This window comes from Saccoglossus kowalevskii, chromosome 6 (assembly GCF_978046115.1).
Source record: "Saccoglossus kowalevskii chromosome 6, keSacKowa6.1, whole genome shotgun sequence".
In the NCBI taxonomy this organism is placed as follows: domain Eukaryota; kingdom Metazoa; phylum Hemichordata; class Enteropneusta; family Harrimaniidae; genus Saccoglossus; species Saccoglossus kowalevskii.
Genome location: NC_140646.1, coordinates 39602266 through 39626025, shown reverse-complemented (window position 1 = coordinate 39626025; position 23760 = coordinate 39602266). Strand labels below are relative to the sequence as shown.

The 23760-nt window shown below is 32.3% G+C and overlaps 2 protein-coding genes across 4 annotated transcripts in view; one reads left to right on the top strand and one right to left on the bottom strand.

Moving 5' to 3' along the window:
* The window catches only part of LOC100375689 (ubiquitin-conjugating enzyme E2 C-like), a 42369-nt gene that overhangs the window by 13473 nt on the left and 5136 nt on the right, over positions 1-23760 (top strand). The window contains exons 1-10 of one of the 3 annotated variants that reach the window (XM_085500526.1): positions 8191-8270; positions 10268-10391; positions 13392-13491; positions 13714-13834; positions 14393-14455; positions 14583-14643; positions 17891-17977; positions 18547-18624; positions 19206-19309; positions 19884-20001. In XM_085500526.1, the coding sequence (XP_085356652.1) occupies positions 10272-10391; positions 13392-13491; positions 13714-13834; positions 14393-14455; positions 14583-14643; positions 17891-17977; positions 18547-18624; positions 19206-19309; positions 19884-20001 (852 nt within the window). In that variant the 5' untranslated portion in view covers positions 8191-8270; positions 10268-10271. Of the gene's footprint in view, positions 1-701; positions 730-2055; positions 2143-3508; positions 3714-3890; positions 5139-8190; positions 8271-10267; positions 10392-13391; positions 13492-13713; positions 13835-14392; positions 14456-14582; positions 14644-17890; positions 17978-18546; positions 18625-19205; positions 19310-19883; positions 20002-23760 lie in introns of those variants that run through there. The other 2 variants (XM_085500525.1, XM_085500527.1) reach the window with 2 other exon arrangements.
* On the bottom strand, positions 5853-7923 carry LOC100375837 (large ribosomal subunit protein mL40-like). Its single transcript, XM_006822135.3, has one exon. The coding sequence runs from the start codon at positions 7856-7858 to the stop codon at positions 7229-7231; it is 630 nt and encodes a 209-aa protein (XP_006822198.1). The 5' UTR covers positions 7859-7923; the 3' UTR covers positions 5853-7228.

Below are 23760 nucleotides of genomic sequence, written 5' to 3'. Positions count from 1 at the left end.
AACTACTGTGAAATACTTTATTTTCGCTGGAATTAATTTCCGCTGAAAAGGCTTTTTGGGCGTTTTGTATGGAATTTATTTTCACTGATTTTTGATGAGTTTAATGTGAAATATAGGAAAAAAAGTATATTCACTGGATTTTATTTTCACGGAATCACCCCTTCAGCGAAAATAGCGAAAATAAATTCCAAGCGAAAATAAAGTATTCTACAGTATGCGCCTCAGAGTTTTTTTTCCTTCTAAAGCATTCCAAAATGCGCTTGTACTCGCACTTGTCTAAAATTTCCCCCATTTTAGCTCAGTATTCAAAAAAATAAAAAAATCGCCTCTCCGCCTCATTTTAAAATTTCAAGAAAAGGAGAAACAGAGAATTTTTTTTTCCTGGCCTAAACAAACTACTATGCTGTTTAAGTTGCCGAGATGTTAGACAACTGTAGTGCTTTAAATGAGGAAAGAGAATGTTATAGAATTTATAACCCAGAGACCACTAACTCGATTATTAGTGCAAATCCAATATGGTTGGAAATCTTTTTTGCAAGAACCTGTTGCATCAATGGGAGATGACAATCATTACTCTGTGTAAGTGTGTAAATGGCTCTAAAGTATACACTACAAAAAGACACTACATTAAAAACATTATGGATCTGTGTTTGGTTGACAGACTTAGTTGAATGACTTTTCTTTTTTCAAATTTTCCACAGGTTACAGCAGGAATTGATGACACTTATGGTGAGTCCTGATTAGCTACTCATGTAACTCAGACCTTGAACTTTGACTATTGATTTCGTCAAGGTGCAATTTCAAAAATATGACAAGACGATGGACATTCTTGGAATATTCATGGAGCAAACGACAAAGCATACAATGGACATTTTGTATTTATCTAAATTAACCTCCATTCAGGGCTATGTGTGGGAATTGCAACTGGCAACTGCTTGCTAAATCTTTTAATTTTATCGTTTTCCAGAGATACAAATCTCAAACATAAAATTAATAATAACAGTTCACAGAATAAACCCAGTGTTCTCCTCAGGCTTTTTAACAGTTTGGATAATTTACATAATAGAATTAACATAATAGATGTGCAAACGGATTTGCAAATTGAATCACATTGGATAGGCTTTCTGTCGCGTTGTGTAGCTTCAATGCATAAAACAAATTTCAATGAAATCTTTTAACAAAGACAATGCATTATGTGAGACTGTCGACAGCTTTAACTTTTTCCTATTTTCAAAATAAACTGGGATATTTCTAGTGTATATTTGAATCATCTTACCAGACATTTTGTTTGATCAAAATCCACTCGGAAGTTCTTGAGATTTTGCTCACACAGACTGAAATGAGAAAATTAATATGCAAATTAGCTACTTATATAAAAAACATGGCTTAAAACTGATTATGTCAGCACATTACCCCAAAGTACTTAATATGTACTAAATTTGATCAAGTCATGATCAAAAATAATACACACACGCACACATACACACACATACAAGCCAAACTTATTATCTTCTTTGTGCGATTTGCACACAAACACAGGAGCTATAAAGGACTTGTGGGAGCCAATACTATATATATCCCTAAACAATGTGTAAATAAAGCAAATGCACTACTCATTAATTTTACAGTTTCTTTCAAAGAAAGATTTTTCAATTTCTGTTACATTTAATTGCAATTATTTATTTTTTTTTTTAATTTAAAAATGTTTATTTCTGTTTAACTCGGTCACTCAGTGGTGAATTGATCTGACTCGGTCACTCAGTGGTGAATTGATCTGACTCGGTCACTCAGTGGTGAATTGATCTGATGAGTAATATGTCTATGCATAATTCCTATAACTCGGTCACTCAGTGGTGAATTGATCTGATGAGTAATATGTCTATGCATAATTCCTATAACTCGGTCACTCAGTGGTGAATTGATCTGATGAGTAATATGTCTATGCATAATTCCTATAACTCGGTCACTCAGTGGTGAATTGATCTGATGAGTAATATGTCTATGCATAATTCCTATATTTATAACTAATACAATGTCATCATCTTTGTACAATAGATGAATGCTAGTAAAGGTATCTCAGCGTTTCCAGATGGTGACAACATATTTAGATGGATAGGAACAATACAAGGAGCTGAAGGAACGGTGAGTTTACATCTCAGTTCACATCTCGGCATCCTCTTATGCAAATTGATTCGTTTCTGTAATGATTAGGTTACTTTTGTCAGTGTGAACCACATGATACCGAAATAGTTGCCTAGCAACCTGTTAAAACCACTATGACCTCCCAATTAGTAAAATCTACTTCAGCAGTGAAATGTTTCCTAGAATATCCCTAGCAACTATCAGAGCCATTTATTACTGATTGTTTATTTGTTTACTACTATTTATTTATTTATTACTCTTGTATTTTCGGCTTTTTTGGTCCCTGTTCAGACACTGACTGAAAAACTTATGATTGACCTCTGTGCGATTGTGCATCTGGAGCTATATCTTAGACATGCCTGGACCGATTACATTCAAACTTCACACGTATACCATACATAATATTATACATATGCACATCAATTTGTTTCAAGATCTGATTCAAAATTGTGCTGAAAAATCATTGAAATCAAGCATTTCTTGGCTGTTTACAGATGGATTTTGTTTAAGCTTGGTACTTACCGATACATTGATGCAAGTGTTTTTCAGATTGGATTCTAGTGCCACATCTGACATACTTTGAATGATTGTTCAAATTTTATATATTCATTATACATCTTCAAAAATTTCTATTTTTCAGGTTTTTATAGATTGACTTCTTTGTGTCTGTGGGTCCTGTATCTCAAGATGTGCCTTTGCCGATCATATTCATCATCATATATATTAGAATATATGTGCACATCCATTAATTTGATGATCTTATTCACGATGACCAAAGGATTCCCATATTAATGTTATTCAGGGGGTTTTGTGCAAACTTGGTACATACACATTGAAAATTATGGGACCTTGATGCATGTCATTTTGTTTTCGAGATTTGATTTAAAATTGCCAACTGGCAGCCATTTTGTTTGAATGAACGCTGTTCCAAAGCTACATTTCTAACATCCTTGATCAATCAAACTTGATAGAAACATCAGACATCATGTCAGACATATGCACATTAATTTGTTTGGTAATCTGATTAAAAAGCCAGCATTTCGTTCTATGTTATACAGGAACAGCTATTGTTATTCTTGGTACACAGATATATAACAAGACCAAATGCAAATGCTGTTTTAGAGTCGTGTCTCTGACATGCATTGTCTAATCACTATCACAACTACATTATACAGACTCATTACAGTTTTGTTTTTCTATTGAACTAACAGGGACTATGCCATGCCATGTCATGACTTGTTGATTTTACAGAAGCCCCTTTTACAGTGCAAGGCAAGAGTTGCTTAATGGTTCAGATGATTTGCCTTTAAATGAAAATCTTAGAAATATCACACCAACCTTCCTTTTCTTATTTCATTCATTCCAGGTATATGAAGGTCTGTCTTACAAGTTATCATTAGACTTTCCTAGTAATTATTCATATTCCCCTCCAGCTGTGAAGTTTGTAACTCCTTGCTATCATCCAAATGTTGATGAACATGGTAATATTTGTCTTGATATTCTAAAAGAGAAATGGTCAGCATTGTACGATGTTAGGACGATTCTTCTCTCAATACAAAGTTTACTAGCAGGTAAGCACGGTATTATACTCGATAAATCTCTGGATAGATAACCTACTGCTTGAGGTCTATCATCCATGTTTTCAAAAAATTAGTCAAAATAGTATTACCGGTAGCGATATTCCCTTAACTCGTGCGTGACACTGGAATGATACATTACTAACATTGGACTATATTTCTTAATTTCAGAACCTAACAATGACAGTCCATTAAATGTGAATGCTGCTGCACTGTGGGAAAATCAACTAGCGTACAAAAAACATCTTCATGAAAAATACAGTAAAGATGTACAAAAGAAAAAATAATTTGTTTAAATCTTAATTGTCTTCCTACATACTCTGTATCTATCGTCATTCTTTCCTTTTACTTGTCTAAAAGATGTTAAACAGTAGATGTACAGTACTTTCAACAGAACTTTGAAAGAAATGTTTTCTTGAATATATTCATACACTTACTTTTACAAGGTATTTTACTAACATTGTTCAAATTATCAGTATGTACAACACTGTTGACATACTGCATGCTTTGCATACTGAAATGAACACGGAGCATATTGTATGTCCAATACAAGCTGCTTGATAACAAACACAGAACATGAGTTCTCATTTGATGTAAATAAATATCTTGAGTCAGTCTCTCTGCTCATATGGTGAAAATCAAGTCTATTGTATTCACTTCAGACTAAAGCTCTTTCCGGCACAAACAGTTTGTCTTCAATGCAAAACTGATAACAGTCTGAGCCATATAATTTTCTAGTACAGTTAGATACCAATTACTGAAGTGTATTAACATTGGTGACAACATTTTGAAGTTAGAAATTTGTTGAAACGGCTGTAGTGCAATCTACCACTTGCCATCTGTCTGTTGATTTTGACCATCTTGTATCTTCATTTCTATTTTGGTTTCACACTCATAGAAAATGTAAAAAAAAAAAAATAACTTTATTTAGCTTTAATAACCTCTTCATGGATGGTAACTGTAGTTCAGTTTCACAGTACCATGTGTAAGTACAGACTTTATTGTATCACCCACATGTGTAATATTTAAATTATTTCGGTATATTTATCACAGAACAAATTGCTGTAGAATCATTAATTTAGCCATTGCAGTTGATTTCTAGAATGTGAACTTTTTCTTTCATTACTGGTGCAATAAACCTTTTTTTTTGTCTCAAGTTTGTACCAGATGAACACGTTTTAATGAAAGTTTATATCATTTGTTTTTACTGTTGCTGGAAGATCTTGACAGAATCGTATCAGTTGCATAGAATTATGGTTTTCAATTTTGATTTCAGCCTTAATTTGTTTTCCACTCACATTTTGTAGTGCATTAACTGTTAGCTTTTGTCACTGTATTGTTTCATAGTCTTATATTTCTAGTTCTCTGTTTCCAAGCTTTTAATAATTTTACAACAAAATAAAAGTATATTATTAAGTATATGCTGGTCTTGATTTCGTGGGAATGTGTCTACACAAAGTGTAACGGCCGAGTCATGTTGCCATATTCTGCATAGACACTTCATTCTCTCTATTTTAGATAGAATGCTGAGTGGATGAAGAAAGAAAATAGATATTATTTTAGTTAGATACAGTGTGAAAAAAAAAAAAGTACATTGTTTTCATTTTGGTCTATGGGAACATGTTTGACAGTGAATTGAAAGTCCACATACTATGCCAAAATTTTAAATTACAGATTTTGGCACTAAATGTTCTTTGCTATATCTTCTAAACTAGTACCGGGGTAGCACCGGTTAGATACGACCAGTGTTTCCCCAGACAGCAAGTTACCAGCTGGCATTGGCAATATTAGTTTTGATGAGTGAAATGTGACAGGACACAAATACCAGTGTTTTAAAGATGCAATATTGAAAAAAAAACATTTAGTTCTCATCCATAATGTACCGGGTACTGGTAACATCCTTGTATCTTCAGAAATAATTGACATGTAAAGTTTTATGAAGTTTGTTTCTTCCTATTTGATAAATGAATTGAATAACCGCATATACAGTAGCAACACTGACATGCAAGACCAGTGTGTACCGTATATACTGGTAGTACAAATAATGATTTGGCACATTTGTAATTTCAGATGGCAGTAGGAGAGTGGGTACTCAGTCTGTTTATTTGGATTATATATTCACTCCATTAACAATTCTTGGATTTGATGGTGAAACAAGTTCACATGAATTTAATAGTGGATTTCACATAACAGCAAAAATAAAACCTTGTTACAAAACCAAGCATTAACAGTATAAAGGAATAAAGTCTACTTCAATTATGATCTCATTCTATCAATAATCAAAGATGCACAAGTTGGATACTGTGGAACACTTTATTTTCGCTGGAATTAATTTTCGCTGAAAGGGCTTTTTGGGTGTTTTGTATGGAATTTATTTTCACTGATTTTTGTTGAGTTTAATATGAAATATAGGAAAAAAAGTGTATTCGCTGGATTTTATTTTCACGAAATCATCCCTTTAGCGAAAATAAATTCCAAGCCAAAATAAAGTATCCTACAGTATGAAAATCAACTGCCGTAGTATGCCTATTGAGATGTTTAACATATAGAGTATCCTATAATGACATTTCAATATACTGATACCGTATTTGCTCTATAAGAAGCACATCTCCAATATATCAATTGTATACTGGATCATTCAAATATTTACTTCTTTCAGCCATAGACACTCGCTGTCATTTACACAAGTGCATACACTACTAATAGAACAAATATGGTACTCTGGTTATTACATTTCACACGGTATACAAAGTTGTACATTTGGAAGATGAACCAACTTTGTGACAGTTCTGACAGGTACATGATGTATAATAATGTCTTCTGATAAACAAGTTTTGTTATATGCACAGAACCAAAGACTGATAAGTAGACAAGGGGTATAGAATAGAATGATCTGGAGAAATTACAATACATGCATATTTCTAGAAATAGTCAGGATTCTTTTCAGTTTGTTTTTTGTCTTGTGTCCCAGCAAAGTTATGTTATATGTAACCTCACTCATTTACTGTCTTCACCATCAAACCATTTCATGGTGACTGAATGCACATTGAACAATGCTATAATTTGCAGAACAAATGGTGGAACTTGGTTATACAAATGTTATCACATCTTGTCATTTCAATAGTGTTCATTTCATATCTAATTTGGATGAAACTGTACATCATGGGGTAACAATGGCAACTGCTCATGACTGAACTTTTCCGTAATTGAACACTCTGTGGACTTGTGTTTGTCAGTTGTTACGAACCAAAATTGTTATTTCAAGCAAGACGTACTGGAATCAACAAGTCCAATTACCCACGTACATTACGAGTTATTTATAAACTCACATGGTAGTTACATTCTAGTTGTGCTATGACGGCTGTTGTGTGGAGTACTAGTACCTGACAAAATGTTGCAATGGTACTGGCCAAGCCAATCTACAAATTGTTTTGATTTCAAAAGGATATTTATGAACACGAGTTTGTTGATTCCAGTGTACTGAGTACACTATAAATTGCGCATAATTATTACTTCACATCTTTAGAAATGTCAATATATTCTCCTATTGGACTATCATATCCTTTAATATACGGCGTGTTCACAGGTCCTTTCACTTCAAATGTTAACAACTGGGAATCTACAAGCATGGCTTTTTCATAAAGTTCTACGCTTTCTTTCTTAAGTTCTTGAAGAGCTTTTTCCTGAGATTTTCTGAATCTTTCCATTATTTTAGTCTCACGGAGGTGTTGAGCAAATTTATATTTAGACCATTCTTTCTGTAAAAGCGCTCTTGTTTCACTTTCCTCGAATGTTATTTCTGGAAGAATTCTTTCCCTGGATTTTTCTAGAAGCTTTTTATCCACTTTAAATTCTTCAACAGTTTTTAATTCCGGTGGCCCCATCTTATCTAGCATCTTATCAACTCTTTTTTGTCTCTTCTTTTCCCTGGCTTCGTCCAATTTGGCCATGTCTCGTTGTTTCTTCTTCTTCTTTGGAGGCTCTGCGAGCAATGCAGGCGTAGCGTGGAAGTTGAGTCCTCCACATCCTGTATGCAACAGTCTGGTTGATGTTAAAATCCTAGCTCCTGACGATAAAGGCGGCAATAGCAGGCGCACAGAAATTTGGGTGATTTTTGCTCCAACACATGCAGTAGCCATGTTGCTTGTGTTGCATCGAGGTTATTCTGTCGGCGCCCTCACTCGTCGCTAGGTAGAGAATTTTAACAAATGAACTCTCCTATTGGCTATTTTTCAAAGTCAACTCTCACTAATTTTTTTGTATTTGTAATGGAAATTATCTTCATGCTTGTTGTTTTCTTTGTTTGTTACTTATATATATATATGATTCAGTCTACACAATTATCATGAAATCTGGCTAATAGCTGAAACAAATCTGTTTTAACCAACCCGAAAGTGTGCGTCATTGCATTATCTTAGCCAATCAAGAAGCTTGTACTAAAGGGTCATTTGACCCACTGTGTTTACAATATTTCATTACGTACGTAAACCTAAATCGTGTTGATTCCTGAATTGTGTCGCATCGTTATAATATAGATTCTTCGCTGTTTTTGTGAGTATTTTATGTTATCTACTGACGAATATACTTTATTGCTTTTCAGACTAGTTGAATACTGACATTTGTCATTCATTTTTTTTGGTAATTTGTTTGTATTTTTGAACGAAGACATTGAATCGCTTGAATCGCAGTCAGACTCAGGCCTCGGCAGACTGAGTTCACACCAATTAACCCCATGCTCCCATGTATCTGCGATATTATAAACACTACATTTTTATAACAAATTTTCTTTTTTAAAAAAAAACCTGTTATAATATATAATGTCATAATATATATTTTTATAATATTTTCATTTATAATATCGCAGATTGATGATGTGTATTTGTTCAATAAATAGTAGATTTATGATGAGAACCACTCTCTGACCGTAGTATATTGGCAAATATATAGGGGTGTGCCACCAGTATCATTAGTCCCTACAATCCATTTCCGGAAGATGTTCGCCCTTGATACTTTATTTATACAGAATATTTCATTTTGTGGGTTGACTTTTTATTTTCTGTTCTTATTTTCTGTCTTTACAATTTACCATACTAAACCCTCTGATGATTTCAGTAGTTTACCGCCAAGGATTCATAAGATAAGGATATGTAACTTACATAATGTACGGTAATATTCGATGAAGCAAACTCTCGATTTGCAAATGCATGAAAATGATCCTGTACATGGCAATCAAACTTAGTTCTGACCAATATAGCCACAGAACACAGTGAGTGCTTGCAAATTTTCGTTCATAAACAGAAATGCGCTAGATTTTTCCTTCAGAAACAAATTAAAACTTGCATATTAATTGCTTTACGAATAAGCAAGATTACCACCAAGAACAGTGTGAGATGAACACAAACCAATTCATAGACTATAACTAATATACATTAGGAATTTTATAAATGTAGGTTTCTCTTGCGATTTTGTGTTCTTCTTGCAATTCACACAACTTCAATTCGTGTTAGAATTTGAAATGCAGTATTTTTTTTATTTACCTTCCAAATGTTGGTTCCCCTGGCATCTCTAATAAATAATCTATTTACCGGTAACTGTTGGGCTGAATTCATGGTCTTATCAACACCAAATAATAATGATAATAATGAGAGTTGATAAATGGTGTAATACATCAACATTCGTTCTGTATATAATTTTTTGCCAAGTTACCCAAAATTGAATAGGATTTCAACTAAATTTTGCTGACTACTGCTAAAAACCTCAACTGACAATGTGTTAGGGACCTACAAACTTCCATGCCCAGGCTGAAGGACTTCTTGCTTCAAAATAGGATCCCATCTGGCAGTACATCGATGAACTCCATACCAATGCAGTTGTTATTCCGATCAGTCATCATCACTATCATAATTTTTAAACATAAATCTGTATTTTTGTAAGCTTGATCAAGCTTGAGCATAATTACAGGCCAATCACATAGCAAATACAGTTATTGATAATTACCCAATACTACATTTATTTAATTTATATTTAAATTTATATTTTTGAGTACATTTGTATATAATACTGAATTTAGAACATACAATAAAAATCTACATAACAGTAATATTTCCCAATATTTCACTTGCTTGGTTGAGAGCTGGTATATTTTTACCACAATACTACTGTAAAATCTGTATTAGAAGCTGCATCCCCAATAGAAGTCGCACCCATTCTTTTTGAATTATTGCGAACCAAAAATTCATCATTTCTCATATGTGTAGATGCTGTAATAGAAGCCGCATTCCCTCTGTTGCATTGTACCATTTTAATAGAAGCCGCAGCTTCTAATACAGATTTTACAGTAATAATCAAATATTGTGTCAAAAGTCAGAATGAAATGTGTCAGTGTCATGCAGGTTCTTCAAGTTATCACAAGGTGTGTTTGTTTACTTTTTGACACATTATCATTAACCTTATATGCACTACTGTGTATATATTCACAAGCTTGTAAATGATTTTATCCCGCTGAGAATTCATCTTTCACAGAGAACCTCTTCATTCCTTTTTTTCAGCACAATGGAACAATTGAATGATGTAGAACTGAATGATGTCCAAGTTTCTGATGTTCAAGCGAGGTCAATTGAAAAAATGTCTGAGCAGCCATTATTGGCAAATACTAGTGGGTCATTACCTGGAGTAAGTACATAGGTTAATCTTTCATCATTGAATCATTTGCAAGTTATACATTTCACAAAAGTCATAGTGATGACTCACTGTGTAAAGGATTGACCCCAGTAAAATTCTCTAAAACTCATGAAATAGTATTATTTACAGAGATTGTACATTGTGGAAAAAAATATTGGTGATTCATTAAGGTTAATTACTTAAGTTTTTGTGTGTTTTCCCTTTATATGTAGTGACCTAAAACAGACTTCTTTTCCATACATCCCCAACAGTTATTACTCTACATGTTATGATTTAATGTGTTTGAATACTGCATTGGAGCAAATTTACTGTGTGATTCTGTTTAGGGAAAATATGGGTTGAAAAGTTTATTAATATTTACAACACATTTTGATTATTATCCAGCTTTGATAAGCTAAGCTATTAATTGTTCTATCTTTTTAACACTGTCTGGTAATTTGTTTATTTGCTGCAATAAAGTATGAAGGCAGGGTTGTGGGCACTCACAGTCTTAAAATATTTCCGATATCACTTGAGGTAGAGCTGGAAAATTTTAGTGTAGCCAACACAGTCTAAATAATATTTTTAAAAAAATTGTAGGACTCGCTCATAGTGTCCACAAACTTGCATCAAACAGTGTTTATGCTTATACTGGTAATGAATGTATATAATAATTCAATATACTATGTTTTGAAACACATACATTGTATCAATACATAATATTTATGACCCAGACTTTAATAATGTTATTTACATCTTTTATACATTTGTCAATTCTTTCATTTAAAATTGCTGATTTTTTTCAAATTATGAGATTTGATGTGTATAAAGCTTAATTCATATATACTATACTCAAAAATGTGTTCTGTTTTAAATATTATTCTCAAATTAAATTTACTCTAATCTCAATAATCCTCTACTTAAATTGTTCTGTGAGCCATGTTGCAGTCAATTCCATTTGATAAATTAATCCTATTTGTGACTCAGGCATGATCTGTCTAATAAAATATTTACTGTTCTAGAGTTAAAGTGCATGTTTAATGCAAAGTTATGGTGTGAAGCAATGAAATCTCTTTACCCTTTCACCTGCTTTAAAGGTTATCACGACATCATATAAAACAGGCTGGGGTAAAATGCAATTAGGCTTTGTATCGCTTCATCTTTTTCTCTCATTTTGTTGTCTGTCTATTTCTTTGTCTGTCTGACTTTTTAAAATTGGATCTCAACCAAAGCTTAAGGTTAGTGATAATAATTTTATGAATGTTATTTCAAAATTAATGTCTGCATGTTTGCACTGTATCTGCTTGTATTAATGTATGTAAAATTTGAATTGTGAAAGTGATAAATGTGTTATTGTGGTCATTGTTGCAGTGTGACGTTGCCATCATACATAGATCATCAAATACATTACATTATTGTAGATAATGTTTTATTTTAGCTTGAATATGTTTTAAAAAAACAATATTAGTTAGCATAGAGAAGGTAATGAGTAAAAATAAATTATTCTACATTTTAGTCAACAATACTGTTTAGATAATAAATCACTTTTGCTCAAGATTTATTTTCTGTTTTTCAGAATAATTGACTAAAGAAGACATTTAGTTTGTTTTTAAATACACTAACCATTTATCAAGCATATGCCCCTAGAGTGAAAAGTGAAACAATCACTATACATGTAACAGAGCTTTATTATTATGGAAATAGGAGTGTGTTATCTCATATATTTATCAGTACCACTGCCAATATCTGCAATCATCAGACTTGAATAGTGTTCTTTAATTGCTATTTCATTTACAAAGTAATACTGATTTTGCTGATAATATTCACATACTTACAGTCCTATGATTGTGTAAGTAATAACTTTATTGTTATCGAATCTCTGTTGAGATATAGATAAAATTACAATAAAGAATAAAATCATCATAATAAAAAAGTAAAAACTGAAAATTCAGTTGTGCGTTGAACTGAATGTTAGCACGTATGCTGCTTGTATATTTATTTTATCCAAGAAACTAATTTAATAATAATAATCTCAAAATTTGTGAGATAGGAAGAGCTGTTGCTCTGACGATAATACTTCACTAAACAGCTTTGCTATGTAAATAAAGCTTTGAGGAAACTTACCCTGAGCACTTTAAAACCAAGTAAACCATTTTTGTAGTGCATTGTACCTGCCTAGTACATTGTGCCATTATATTTGGATTATCACATAGAATACATGACCATTATAATTATAATGCTATCTTTTTTGGATTTCTGTCTGTTCAATTGGTCTTACAAATGTAGCTAGGCAACAAAGACATATAATTATACATAAGAAGGTCATCTCCTGCAATTACCACTTGCTGCAAGTTATAAATTACCTTGTAGTAATAATCAGATTGTACCTTATGGTAAATGACATTTACATTACACTTAAAAATAGTGTATGCGTCAATGTAATACTGTAAAACATGTTGAAAAAGCGACATGCAATTTTAGCGAATTGTGGTAAAATGACGTAATAGCGAAATGTTGATTTAGTGAATCTCTCTTGTCATTGTTGATTTCCTGTTTTCACAATACTTGTCTGTCGCGTGCCAAAACAAATACGTAGTTATCACCTCCATAAAAACGAAGAAAAACTATATATCAGTATCACTTCATTTATGTTATTTATTCATTTATTTATTTTCATTGAAATAATGACCACAATGAATACGTTTATTTTTTTGTGTCAATTTACTTTTCAATAAAATTTATTTATCATGTCAGTACGTTTACTAATTACTTTGTGTTGTTTACAAAGTGTGTGTTGAGAAAAAAGACGTTGTCTGGTGGCCATTACAAATTTATAATAATCTTGAATTAGCGAATCAGTTCTCTCGCTGAATTTGCTAAAAAGACATGCTTGCGAAAAAGACATGTTTTACAGTATTTCATTTGTGACAGGCTTATATATGTGGGAATTTGATTTCACTGGAATCAACAGTATAAGTATTATTTTAATCCAGTTATTTTATACTTCTACAGGAAGAAGATGTAGAGACATCTTTTGGTGCAGTTCATGTTGCTACTCATGGTAATCGAAGTAAACCAGCCATATTGACTTTCCATGATATTGGATTAAATCGTGAGTTTATTTTATCAGTATCAAACACATTTTATTAACCAGACTTAGAATTAAAACCATGCCTATTTTATCCCACTGCATACATTTGACACAAAATGAATGGTCTGAGCTGAACGATCTGTCACTCAATTCGCTGGTATGTATTCTGACGCATCAAATAAAATAGTTCCATAAGGTTCATTTGTAATAACACAGTTCTACATATGTGTATTATTTTGACAGATGTCAGTCAGTTTCAAGGTTTCTTTAGTTATATTGATATGGAGCCTCTTTTGAAACATTTCTGCGTCTATCATGTGAATGCGCCGGGTCAAGAATTGGGAGGAAATACACGTCCAGCAACGTAAGTAACAATCCAGCATATTGATTATAATGTTTGACCCCTTATAAGTATGTACCAGTAGCTCTGTAGTTCTTTCTAGTCTTAGCCAATAGCTCTAGAATGAGTACTTTTCAGAATAATAGATTGAGCTGGGTCTGTCAGGGTTTATGTGTTTAGTGTTTTCCCATTGCTTTGAATACAATTTTTATTACACAATATTTTAATAATTTCTGTGGAATGTGAAAAATATTTATAAATACAATACAATTCTTTAGTAATAAATATAACTGTTTGATGGGAATGTTTGAGTAAAATGCTGATCACTGATTTTGTATAAACTTTGCAAGTTCAGGAAATTTAACTTGTGTGTATATACATGATAGTTTGTTTTTAACGTTATCACATAACTTAGACTGATTGTACTATTGCTTGATGGAAAGATGCACTGTAGTGAGACAAATGCATGCACACAAATCCTTGATCTGATTCAAAATGAAGAAAATAAAATTAAAATAAAATATGTCAGTACTAGTCCCCATATAATCTTTCAAAGTATTGTATTAATTTGTTTTTTTCCAGATCTGTGTATCCAACAATGGATGAAATATCTGAGACCTTGTTAGATGTTATGAACCATTTTGGGTAGGTACATGTATATTAATATTTAATTATATTATGTATCATCAGTAATAATTGATATAAAATATATCTTTGAGCCACAACCAAATTTTTCACAGGACTAAATTTAATGTGGTATTTGTTATTTCAGCCTCAAGAGGTTTATTGGTTTTGGTGTTGGAGCAGGGGCTAATATCATTGCACGATTTGCAGTAAGTGGCTGTTATTTTACTTAAATCATACAACATGAACATGCTTTGAGTTTCAAATGTTTTTGTTAAACGTCATAAAAATTGGATATTTTGCTTTTGATCCATATATATAAATGTAACAAAACGGGCCAAGTACGAGTGAAAAGTACGGGTCGTACTTTTCAGAAAATAGCGAGTACGGGTGATATTTGTAGTGAGTACCAGTGACATTTGTAGCGAGTACGGGTGATATTTGTAGCGAGTACGTGGAGGTAATTTAGCGAGTACAAGTGATAAAATGTAGCGAGTATGGGGGAGGGGTTTGGTGGTAAAATATAGCGAGTACGGGGTGAGGGTATTGCGGGGTAAAAATGTACGGGATTATACAACAATTACGGGTGCAACAAAATACTCCATTGAGAAAGAAAATACCAGTGGTGCGAACTGAAACTAGTTCAATCTTATAAAAACTAAATGTGGACGTGAAGCAGCATGTTTAATTAATTATATATTCACACGGTTTGACCCCTATGACGTAGCAAAATGGACGCCTCGTAAACAAAAGTGCCGCGTAACTGACCAGCCAAGTCTAATCGTGGAACTACAATAATAAATAAATAGACCCATTCCCCTTGGCCTAATGAGAGTGACGCAACAGTGTTCGTAATAACACTTTTTGTCTAAATATAACATGGTTTCACTGTAGTGTACATTTTATTGAGTAAGCTAGTTGAATCTATGACATGATTAACACCTCGGTGTCGTTGAGGTGTGATCATGTTGAAGATCGTACTGGTGACAGCTCTATGTGACACATAGATCCCTTTTAAACACGTTGTTTTACCGATATCCAAAATCAAGCCAAATTGAATGTATTCCTGCATGCGTGATTTGTTTTTGCCTGGAAATTATTGTGCAGAATATTATTTGGAACATACATGTGACTAGCTTATTCTTAGCTTTCAAGAGCTGTGGATAATTAAAATTCGTGCACAATAGACTGTACGCAAAATACACACTCCTATTTACACAATTTTATTTACTGCATATTTCTCTAAGGTCTATGGTTATATTTAGACAAAAATGTCATTACTAACACTGTTGTGTCACTCTTGTCAGGCCAATTTATTATTGTAGTTTCAAGATTACACTTGTCTGGTCAGTTATGCGACACTTTAGTTTACAAGGCGTCCATTGTGCTACGTCATAGGGGTCAAATTGCGTGAATATATAATTAATTGAACATGGCTGCTTCACGTCCCCATTTAGTTTTCGTAAGATGGAACTAGTTTCAGTTCGTTAGATTGAACTAGTTTCAGTTCGTGCCACTGAAATTTTCTTTCTCACTGGAGTGTTTTGTTGCACCCGTAATTGTTGTATAAATCCCATACATTTTACCCCGCAATACCCCCCACCCCTTACTCGCTACATTTTATCACTCGTACTCGCTAAATTACCTCCATGTACTCGCTACAAATACCAACCATACTCGCTACAAATATCACCCGTACTCGCTACAAATGTCACCCGTACTCGCTACAAATGTCACCCGTACTCGCTACAAATATCACCCGTACTCGCTATTTTCTGAAAAGTACAACCCGTACTTTTCACTCGTAATTGGCTCATTTTGGTACATTTATGTACCTCTTTGATCTGATGAAAATCAGTTTGTCTATGACTATCATTATCTGTATTGCTGTGGTGATTTTTACAATAAATTAGGGATCTCAACACTCAACACCATGACTATTTCTGGGAGTATTAGTATTAGTAGTATCAGAGGACTTGTATCATCTTTACAGGATTCTAGACAGGTCACCTGGGACCATATTGACCTTATCAATAAATTTGGTCGTCTGGGTTTCTATAGAAATGGATTTAGTACAGATCAGACACTCAAATATTTTTCAGAAGCAGATCACTAGGCTGATGGTTGCCAGGCAACCATCTCCATCTGTCAGCAGATGACATCAGCAGATGTTTTTGTATGAAAATGTCATGCAAAAATTGAGAAAATCTGATAAAATATTTTGACTGTTTCCTGGTGATACACATCAAGGGTCACTGATCTCAGTGGAAATATGCATTGTTGTATGTGTTCAATGAAGCAAATCATTTATCTTGTAATAATATCCCTAGTAATGTATCCCCCAAATCCCATGGGAATACTATACTGGGTTTCAAAACCAACTCATGGAGAGAGTTGTTGCACAGTCTGATACACATTTGCAAACCTACCAATAAAATCTTTACAGAAAACAAGATGTCAGAAAATCAATATACCAGTAAGCACTCCTATGAACTGGGTGCCAAACTTTGATCAAGATCTGGAGGTAATAGAAAATCTGTTTAGTTCAAAGGTATCAAATCAAAAACAATACATAAAAAAATACATAAAAAGCAAAACGTTGCATCCACATTTTGAAAAGAAAATTGTACTAAAATATATGTATTCTGTATTTGACAAACAGTTCATTCGACAAATGAAAACTCACAGGAATATGTTTCAGCTATTAGAACAGAATGATAGAGTTTTTATAATGATAGTATAAAAACGCACTTCAAAAACAAAGATTGCAGTGTTTGAATATGTAGATTCTCAGGAGGCAACAGTACTGTTGACTTCTCTCTCCACTGGACACCAACTAACTATTTAAGTTGATTTGCATACAAAGCAGAGCTTGCAACATGATAGCTATTCATAAAAGGTTTTTTTTTTTACTTTTCATATAATACAGTAGTCACACAATGAGGCAGTTCATATTTGTCTCAGTGAATCATTTATTTTTGACAGACACCTGTACAAATTACTTGGACAAAAGCCAGCTAAGATTTTCTGTTCTCTTGCATGTTTTATGAATCTATTCACGTCTAAATGCAGCACTTTTTTTCTGCGATGAGGCATTTGTTTTTATACTAAAATATCTGAATTACTTTGAATAAAGCTGGAAATTATGTCCCTTAAAATAATTAAACAAATAAGGCACCAATGTTTTTGTAAGATATTTACATCTTTTAAGGTCATTCGGTAGACTGATTCCCCACTGTTGTTTCAACCCCAAAACTTGTTTGTATTCAAAACTAATTATGACAATGCATATTTATATTGAAACAAACTATGATAAAGGGAATTATATTATATAACAAAGGGCAAGGTCACCAGAGTTCAACTATGTTTAGTTTATACACCATACATGCACATCATTTGTGTATTTCTTAAAATACATCCGCTCCATCATTGATAGTTATTTTAATGTTCTTGCAGTTAAACTTTCCTGAGAAAGTGGATGCTTTGTTTTTCATCAATTGTATCTCAACACAAGCTGGATGGATGGAGTGGGGTTACCAGAAGGTAAGGGCCCCTGACATCACATGTTTTATGTGATTTTATCCAATCCTTTCTTCAGCTACCGGTACATTCTTGATTCAAATGTAGATTTTCTTAACCCGTAATTTCAAAAAAAATCTTTAAGATATGTTAGGACAGTGGCAAAGGTCACTGCTGGTCTGTGATGCCAAAAATGTGATGTACTGGTACATGTCTCAATCTAGCACCTCAGGTTTGCGACCATGTTTAGAACATCAATTAATCACAAACGTGCATTTACATGATACACTGGTATAATGTTGTACCTTTTTTTTTTTAATTGGCCTAACATCACTGACCATTGTTGTAGATTCAGTTGTGATTAATTTTCAACATTCAGGTGTAATCACAGTATTGTGTGACACAGTGCACATCACTATAGAAAACTTATTATTATTTTTAATCAAGTCCACCAAATTGTGAGACAATTCCAGATTCTGTACCTTCTTAATAATTTAATCAAAATTCAATGTTGCAGATAATACAATGTTATCAACTTCTGAAGATTACCGGTATACAGATTTTAAAAATTGATTAGTGTCTGTTTATTGTAGGTGTCCTCTTTTCATTTGCGTGGAAATCGTGTTACAAAATTTACTGAAGATTACTTGCTGTGGCATCATTTTGGCAAGGTATAGTACACATGTCTATTTGTATTTATCAAATATATTGAATAATTGAAACTTATAATTCTTAAAACCGAATGAAAAGGTTTGTAGTATCATCATTTTGTATGGCTTCAAGAAATACAAAATGTTTAGTGAGATGAAATCTTTATTGTCAATGGCAATGATTGTGATAAACCCAATAACATACCAGTACCACGTGTATCTTCATTTCACAGAAAACATTGAAAGTAAATCATGACTTGGTGCATGTGTATGTGAAATGAAATCTTTATTGTCAATGGCAGTGATTGTGATAAACCCAATAACATACCAGTACCATGTGTATCTTCATTTCACAGAAAACATTGGAAGTAAATCATGACTTGGTGCTTGTTTATGTGAAATGAAATCTTTATTGTCAATGGCAATGATTGTGATAAACCCAATAACATACCAGTACCATGTGTATCTTCATTTCACAGAAAACATTGGAAGTAAATCATGACTTGGTGCTTGTGTATGTGAAATGAAATCTTTATTGTCAATGGCAGTGATTGTGATAAACCCAATAACATAGCAGTACCATGTGTATCTCCATTTCACAGAAAACATTGGAAGTAAATCATGACTTGGTGCATGTGTATAAAGAGAGTATGTTGAAGAATATCAACCCAGTCAACTTGGCAAGTTTTATTGAGACATACATCAAGTGAGTTCTTTAGTGATTTAGTATTAAAGATGTTACATCCATGTATTGGTAGTAAATTTTTGAATAGGTTCTCATGTTTCTTCTCTTAAAAAAACAAGATTCATACAAACTCCCTAGGGAAAATCCCTATGAACATTGCAATTTATTGGTGCTATCAAATGAAAATGGCGCTGATGTTATGAAAATAAATTGCTACATTTTGTGCCAATCTCAGTTCCCCTGGCTCACTTGATTTTGGACTGATTTTTGTCTAGATATGTATATTTTCTATTTTCATATTACATATTATTACGACAAGAAAGTTGTAAATTATCCTTACAAATACTTGCTGTCGTTTCCATCATCTGGGAGAAGTTGATGGAATCATTGGAACATTGATAAAGTCTTGGAAAGTTGCTAGTTACCTGTATGAATCTCATTGTGTCCATTGTAATTAGTAAAAATTTGTGCATTTCCTATATGGCTATTTGTGTAGACGAAATATGGCACATGTGTCTCTTTAGCAGATGCACCTTTAGTAGAGTAAATAAGGTGAATGGTGATGGCAAATTAATATAAACTATGTACTATACAGACGAACTGATCTTGGAATCAAGAGAGAAATGGACCCTGAGAAGAAAAAGATAACCCCTCAGTTTAAATGTCCTGTAATGGTAATATCCGGAGCTAGCTCTCCACATATCAATGAAACGGTAAAGTATTCTCAAGCTTGCTTCACTCTCAGAATATTCATGAAGCTTTATTGGAGTCCTGTAATATTATGTATTTGTGAAAATGGCAGGTTATATGTACAAAATGCTTAATTTTTCTTGCAATTCAAGCCTATTTAGACCATTAAATATACCATGTAATGGTACCATAAGTCTAATAAAGCTTTGTGAAGGATCTTAAAGTACAACTTTAAGACTGTTAAATAAGCGGGATAAAAGTATTACTTATTGTGCTAAATATACATGCATATATTTTGATGTTTTACAATTTCTGAAAGCTAATATTCTTTTTCCATATACATGCATATATTCCTGTATTTTCTGAATAATTATTGCTTACTAGTTAATCATTCTGGTTTCTATATGGATTGTTAAATTATGTTGGTAAATTATTGCTTACTAGTTAATCACTCTGGCTTCTATATGGATTGTTAAATTATGTTGGTAAATTATTGCTTACTAGTTAATCACTCTGGTTTCTATATGGATTGTTAAATTATGTTGGTAAATTATTGCTTACTAGTTAATCACTCTGGTTTCTATATGGATTGTTAAATTATGTTGGTAAATTATTGCTTACAAGTTAATCACTCTGGTTTCTATATGGATTGTTAAATTATGTCGGTAAATTACTGCTTACAAGTTAATCACTCTGGTTTCTATATGGATTGTTAAATTATGTCGATAAATTATTGCTTACTAGTTAATCACTCTGGCTTCTATATGGATTGTTAAATTATGTTGGTAAATTATTGCTTACTAGTTAATCACTCTGGTTTCTATATGGATTGTTAAATTATGTTGGTAAATTATTGCTTACCAGTTAATCACTCTGGTTTCTATATGGATTGTTAAATTATGTCGGTAAATTATTGCTTACTAATTAATCACTCTGGTTTCTATATGGATTGTTAAATTATGTCAGTAAATTATTGCTCACTAGTTAATCACTCTGGTTTCTATATGGATTGTTAAATTATGCTGGTAAATTATTGCTTACTAGTTAATCACTCTGGTTTCTATATGAATTGTTAAAATATGTCGGTAAATTATTGCTTACTAGTTAATCACTCTGGTTTCTATATGGATTGTTAAATTATGTCGGTAAATTATTGCTTACTAGTTAATCACTCTGGTTTCTATATGGATTGTTAAATTATGTCGGTAAATTATTGCTTACAAATTAATCACTCTGGTTTCTATATGGATTGTTAAATTATGTCGGTAAATTATTGCTTACAAGTTAATCACTCTGGTTTCTATATGGATTGTTAAATTATGTTGGTAAATTATTGCTTACTAATTAATCACTCTGGTTTCTATATGGATTGTTAAATTATGTCGGTAAATTATTGCTCACTAGTTAATCACTCTGGTTTCTATATGGATTGTTAAATTATGCTGGTAAATTATTGCTTACTAGTTAATCACTCTGGTTTCTATATGGATTGTTAAATTATGTCGGTAAATTATTGCTTACTAGTTAATCACTCTGGTTTCTATATGGATTGTTAAATTATGTCGGTAAATTATTGCTTACTAGTTAATCACTCTGGTTTCTATATGGATTGTTAAATTATGTCGGTAAATTATTGCTTACAAATTAATCACTCTGGTTTCTATATGGATTGTTAAATTATGTCGGTTAATTATTGCTTACAAGTTAATCACTCTGGTTTCTATATGGATTGTTAAATTATGCCGGTAAATTATTGCTTACTAGTTAATCACTCTGGTTTCTATATGGATTGTTAAATTATGTTGGTAAATTATTGCTTACTAATTAATCACTCTGGTTTCTATATGGATTGTTAAACTACGTCGGTAAATTATTGCTTACAAATTAATCACTCTGGTTTCTATATGGATTGTTAAATTATGTCGGTAAATTATTGCTTACTAGTTAATCACTCTGGTTTCTATATGGATTGTTAAATTATGTCGGTAAATTATTGCTTACTAGTTAATCACTCTGGTTTCTATATGGATTGTTAAATTATGTCGGTAAATTATTGCTTACAAATTAATCACTCTGGTTTCTATATGGATTGTTAAATTATGTCAGTAAATTATTGCTTACAAGTTAATCACTCTGGTTTCTATATGGATTGTTAAATTATGCCGGTAAATTATTGCTTACTAGTTAATCACTCTGGTTTCTATATGGATTGTTAAATTATGTTGGTAAATTATTGCTTACTAATTAATCACTCTGGTTTCTATATGGATTGTTAAATTACGTCGGTAAATTATTGCTTACAAATTAATCACTCTGGTTTCTATATGGATTGTTAAATTATGTCGGTAAATTATTGCTCACTAGTTAATCACTCTGGTTTCTATATGGATTGTTAAATTATGTTGGTAAATTATTGCTTACTAATTAATCACTCTGGTTTCTATATGGATTGTTAAATTATGTCGGTAAATTGTTGCTCACTAGTTAATCACTCTGGTTTCTATATGGATTGTTAAATTATGCCGGTAAATTATTGCTTACTAGTTAATCACTCTGGTTTCTATATGGATTGTTAAATTATGTCAGTAAATTATTGCTCACTAGTTAATCACTCTGTTTTCTATATGGATTGTTAAATTATGCCGGTAAATTATTGCTTACTAGGTTATCACTCTGGTTTCTATATGGATTGTTAAATTATGTTGGTAAATTATTGCTTACTAGTTAATCACTCTGGTTTCTATATGGATTGTTAAATTATGCCGGTAAATTATTGCTTACTAGTTAATCACTCTGGTTTATATATGGATTGTTAAATTATGTCGGTAAATTATTGCTTACTAGTTAATCACTCTGGTTTCTATATGGATTGTTAAATTATGTCGGTAAATTGTTGCTCACTAGTTAATCACTCTGGTTTCTATATGGATTGTTAAATTATGCCGGTAAATTATTGCTTACTAGTTAATCACTCTGGTTTCTATATGGATTGTTAAATTATGTCAGTAAATTATTGCTCACTAGTTAATCACTCTGGTTTCTATATGGATTGTTAAATTATGTTGGTAAATTATTGCTTACAAGTTAATCACTCTGGTTTCTATATGGATTGTTAAATTACGTCGGTAAATTAATGCTTACTAGTTAATCACTCTGGTTTCTATATGGATTGTTAAATTATGTAGGTAAATTATTGCTCACTAGTTAATCACTCTGGTTTCTATATGGATTGTTAAATTATGTTGGTAAATTATTGCTCACTAGTTAATCACTCTGGTTTCTATATGGATTGTTAAATTATGTTGGTAAATTATTGCTGACTAGTTTATCACTCTGGTTTCTATATGGATTGTTAAATTATGTTGGTAAATTATTGCTTACTAGTTAATCACTCTGGTTTCTATATGGATTGTTAAATTATGTCGGTAAATTATTGCTTACTAGTTAATCACTCTGGTTTCTATATGGATTGTTAAATTATGCCGATAAATTATTGCTTACTAGTTAATCACTCTGGTTTCTATATGGATTGTTAAATTATGTCGGTAAATTATTGCTTACTAGTTAATCACTCTGGTTTCTATATGGATTGTTAAATTATGTCGGTAAATTATTGCTTACTAGGTTATCACTCTGGTTTCTATATGGATTGTTAAATTATGCCGGTAAATTACTGCTTACAAGTTAATCACTCTGGTTTCTATATGGATTGTTAAATTATGTCAGTAAATTATTGCTTACTAGTTAATCACTCTGGTTTCTATATGGATTGTTAAATTATG

What these genes read in the sequence shown, in the direction of transcription:
- LOC100375837 (XM_006822135.3), bottom strand. Translation starts at nt 7,858, where the DNA reads ATGGCTACTGCATGTGTTGGAGCAAAAATCACCCAAATTTCTGTGCGC.